Consider the following 4,260-nt stretch of genomic DNA (forward strand, 5'->3'; position numbering starts at 1 on the left):
TCCAAAATGTGTCAATGATATAATAAAACTGAACAACTGGCCTGTCAAAGTAAACTGACTTCTGATCACACATAGCATTACTTGGAAATTATATATATCTCAGAAAACTGAGATACTCTGAGGCCTGACAGTAGCAGGGGGCACTGAAGGAGGTTAGGGGCAGGTACCACCTTATTTAACAATTATATAGCACATTGTTCATTCTAATCATCTTATCACCACTCATCTCATTTTTACTTGTGAAGAAAGGCTCCAAGGCAGTGAGAGATAATTCTTGGTGTTTGTCCCCGTCTATTTTCTTTAACAGAATAAAATTCTGGGGAAAAAAAATACCAGCACCCAGTCATTCTCAGAGAGCTGTCACACAATGAAAGAACCACTATTTCCCCCCCCCCAACCTTTTTGCATAGTAAATTATAGTATAAATCCCACCTTCCACCACCTCCTCCACAAGTTTCGATGGAGACATATATTTATTCAGTGAGTTGTTATTGAGCCTGGGGGTGGAGTGCCAGAATTCAAGTTGCTTTTCCTTAGGGGTAACCCCAGTTCTTGGCGACATCTGTTGACAAAAGAGATGGTAGTAAATTTGGGATGTAATTGCCGGATTAGACCTGTCTGCCCATTCTCTCGAACAGTGGCTGCAACCAGGTCCCTTTAAGAGACCAGGAACCCGCCGGGCGTCCGAGACCAAAACAGATCCTCTTTTCTGCTCCACCCCTGTCCCCGCGCGGCGAATGGTTCGCGCCGGCCTATATTTACCCGAGATCTTGCTCCCGGACCGCAAGGATGTGAGGCTGGCGAGCTGGCCAGCGCTCGCAGTACCGGAGGGGTATCGCTGCAAAGGCGGTTAGCGGGCCGAGGGGAGCCCGAGAACAGAGTTGGGCAACCCCGGAGGAAGAAATGAGGTAGCGACAGTCCCCGGAGCTGACCATGCGCGCGCCCCACCCTTGGAGCCTCGCGCTGCCCGGGCCGAGCCAGCCCGGACAGTGAGCCCGTGGAGCCCTAGTCCCAGGCGTCCGGCCAGAGCGAAGATGCAGTGAGCCACGGCGGGACTGCTGCGCGGGGCCCGCCGCGGCCAGCCGGACCCACCATCGGACCGCACTTTGGGCAAGCAGCTGATTTTGGGGCCAGCCCAGCGGAGGGTCTTTTCTCTGCCTCTAGCTTCCCTTGGGGGTGGGGAGCACTGGCCCGTGGGCTCACTCGCTGTTGAGTTTCCGCGGTTCCTGGCTCCCGCCCTGGGAATTGTGTGTGTGCGTGTGTGAGACGGGGTCCCTTTTCACATTCGCCGAGGAGTTCCTGCATATTCTTGCACCGTCTCGGCTGCTTTTGCTTGGGGTCTCTATTTATTTGCAGGCTTGCATCTGTTGGTTTTTTTACCTAAAGATATTTTCCGCTCCACTCTCGTTTGTTTTTTCTCTCATTTTGCTTGCCTAGGACTCTGCTTTCGTCCTTGCCCAGGCTGGGGTAAATCGTGTGTGAGCTTTTTATCCCCCCCACACACACACACACTTTCAGCTGAGTATTTCCTTCTTTAAAAAAAAAAAATTCTGTCCTTACCCCCTGCAGTGTTCCGAGCTCTATAACCCTCCCTCCCGCCCCTACCCCGCTACCACTGGGCCACTCCCAGCAGAGTTTTATTTTTCGGTCTTGCCCGGGCCGAGCTCGGCCGGGGCGGGTGGCTCAGCGGGGCTCGCACCCTGCGCTCCGCCGCCGCCGCCCAGCTGCGCAGGGGCGCCCTCCGGAGATGCTGCCGTGGAAGAAGCACAAGTTCGAGCTGCTGGCCGAGGCGCCGCCAAGGCAGGCGTCCAAACCCAAGGGCTACGCGGTAAGCCTGCACTACTCGGCGCTCAGCTCGCTGGCGCGGGCGTGCCCCGAAGGCGCGCTCAGCCGGGTGGGCAGCATGTTCCGCTCCAAGCGCAAGAAGCTGCACATCACCAGCGAGGACCCCACTTACACCGTACTCTACCTGGGCAACGCCACCACCATCCAGGCGCGCGGCGACGGCTGCACCGACTTAGCGGTGGGCAAGATCTGGAGCAAGAGCGAGGCAGGCCGTCAGGGCACTAAGATGAAGCTGACTGTGAGTGCGCAGGGCATCCGCATGGTACACGCGGAGGAGCGCACGCTGCGCCGTCCGGGCCACCTCTACCTACTGCACCGCGTTACCTACTGCGTGGCAGACGCGCGGCTGCCCAAGGTCTTCGCCTGGGTGTACCGGCACGAGCTCAAGCACAAGGCGGTAATGCTGCGCTGCCATGCGGTGCTGGTGTCCAAGCCCGAGAAGGCGCAGGCCATGGCCCTGCTGCTCTACCAGACGTCGGCCAACGCACTGGCGGAATTTAAACGGCTCAAGCGGCGGGACGACGCGCGTCACCAGCAGCAGGAGCTGGTGGGCGCACACACCATCCCACTAGTGCCGCTGCGCAAGCTGCTTCTGCACGGACCCTGCTGCTACAAGCCGCCGGTGGAGCGTAGCCGCAGCGCTCCCAAGCTCGGTTCCATCACCGAGGACCTGGTCGGCGAACAGCAGGAGCAGGAACTGCAGGACGAAGAGGAAGAGGAAGAAGAGCACACCGAAGGCTGCCTGGAGGAGGAAACGGATCGTGCAGAGGAGGGGGGCCCGGCAGAGGTAGAGGCCGAGGCGCAGCGGGCGCTGGTGATGGCCATGCACTTCGAATGCGGGGACTTGCTGGACACGCTGGAGAGTGGCCGCGAGGAGGCGCTGGGGGGCGGCGGGGTCTCGCTGGGCCCCGGGGCTGGGCCGTCGCCTTTGCTGCTGGGCAGCTCCTCCGACGTGAAGGCCGAGCTGTCGCAGCTTATTAACGATTTAGGCGAGCTCAGCTTCGGCAACGACGTGCGAAGCCTGCAGGCGGACTTGCGTGTGACCCGCCTTTTGTCTGGCGAGAGTACCGGCAGCGAGAGCTCCATAGAAGGCGGGGGCACGGACGCCACCTCTGCCACCGCCGGGAACCAGGCCGGCCCTGCCGACCGCACCAGCCCAGACGAACAGCACTCGGGCTGAGCTCCCAGCAACCTACTGCGCGCGCCGTGGAGTACCACCGTGATTCCTCACCAGTCTTCTAGACAACCTCCTTACCCCCCACCCCGCTTGCCCCCGGGGAAGGGGAAATGGGACACTTGAAGCCCAGAGTTACCCCTGCCCCTCTCCCTCAACACATTTGGCTCTGTTTTAAGTGGAGCTCGGGTTGCGCGTGGAAATGCGGTGGGACGTGCGAGATGGGGAAACCCTACAGGGATGGAGAGAGGCAGTCCTCTGGGGGTCGCTGGTGAGGGAAATGCCGGCTGAAGTTAGCAAAGTCCCGCAGGCGTCAGGTGCCTGCAGGCCAGTTTCCTGTTTGTGGGGAGTCTCGGGCCTCAGGAGGAGGGGTTAACTTCCTCCCCCCATCTCCTAACTGGGACCAGCCTAGCATTGCCATTTACTTGTCCAGTAAAAGAGAAAGGAATTTGCTCGCACCGTGTTTGAAACTTTAATGCCGCCTCTTTGCCCCCAGTCTTTTGGTGCGAGAGCTTGGGTTGTTTACCTCAGACTCAGACCCTTGAAATTCTGCCAAATTCCTCAAATAATTGTTTGGGGGTGGGGAATGAAAGAAAGTTGCATTTTGTTTACAGTTAAAGACGTCTAACACCTAAAAAAGGAATTTTCCTTTAGAAACACACCTTCCTCCTGCTCTAAAGATCTCCATGATACTGTGTAAAATATTTTTGCACTGTTGTGAAGTATTTTTGACATCTTTTTTTTGTACATAACTGTGTTCTCAGAGCTGGATGTTTTATATCTTTTGCTGTGCAAAAGGGACATGTAAAATGTTGTTCAGTTGTATATACAGAAATGTGTATAAAACATTTTGTTATTTTTGAAGAGTAGCACTGCTCGGATTCTGTTTGCATCCCAGTGGGGAGAGAATAAAGAGGAAAATTGAAAAGAACAGGTGAGCTGTCTGAAACTGCTGCTGAGAATGCTTGGCGGTGGGGTTGGGAGAGGGCGTGTCCATCAGGGGATGGTGTGGCAGGACAGTGTTTGGCCTTTGGGGTACTTAGAGGTGATTAGGGGAGGAGAACCCACTTGATGGTAGTCTGGGGCCTTTCTGGTCCTCTGCCACTCTGGGTGCTGCAGATGGGACCAGGCTTTCCCTCAACTATATCCCCCGTTCTTCACTAAGTTGTGGGAGTGTGGGCTTTTCCTGGTCTCGTGCAGTTCACTCTTGGAGATGCAGGGTGAGTTCTCTTCCTCACTCC

General features: G+C 56.5%; 1 protein-coding gene across 1 annotated transcript; it reads left to right on the forward strand.

Annotated features, from left to right (window-relative positions):
- Window positions 1-768: 768 nt before the first annotated feature.
- On the forward strand, window positions 769-3,950 carry FAM43A (family with sequence similarity 43 member A). The gene has a single exon (XM_019650490.1). It carries the CDS (start codon window positions 1,748-1,750, stop codon window positions 3,023-3,025), a length of 1,278 nt encoding a protein of 425 aa, XP_019506035.1. The 5' UTR covers window positions 769-1,747; the 3' UTR covers window positions 3,026-3,950.
- The last annotated feature ends 310 nt before the right edge of the window (window positions 3,951-4,260 follow it).

This window comes from Hipposideros armiger, unplaced genomic scaffold, assembly GCF_001890085.2.
Source record: "Hipposideros armiger isolate ML-2016 unplaced genomic scaffold, ASM189008v1 scaffold_8, whole genome shotgun sequence".
Lineage (NCBI taxonomy): Eukaryota > Metazoa > Chordata > Mammalia > Chiroptera > Hipposideridae > Hipposideros > Hipposideros armiger.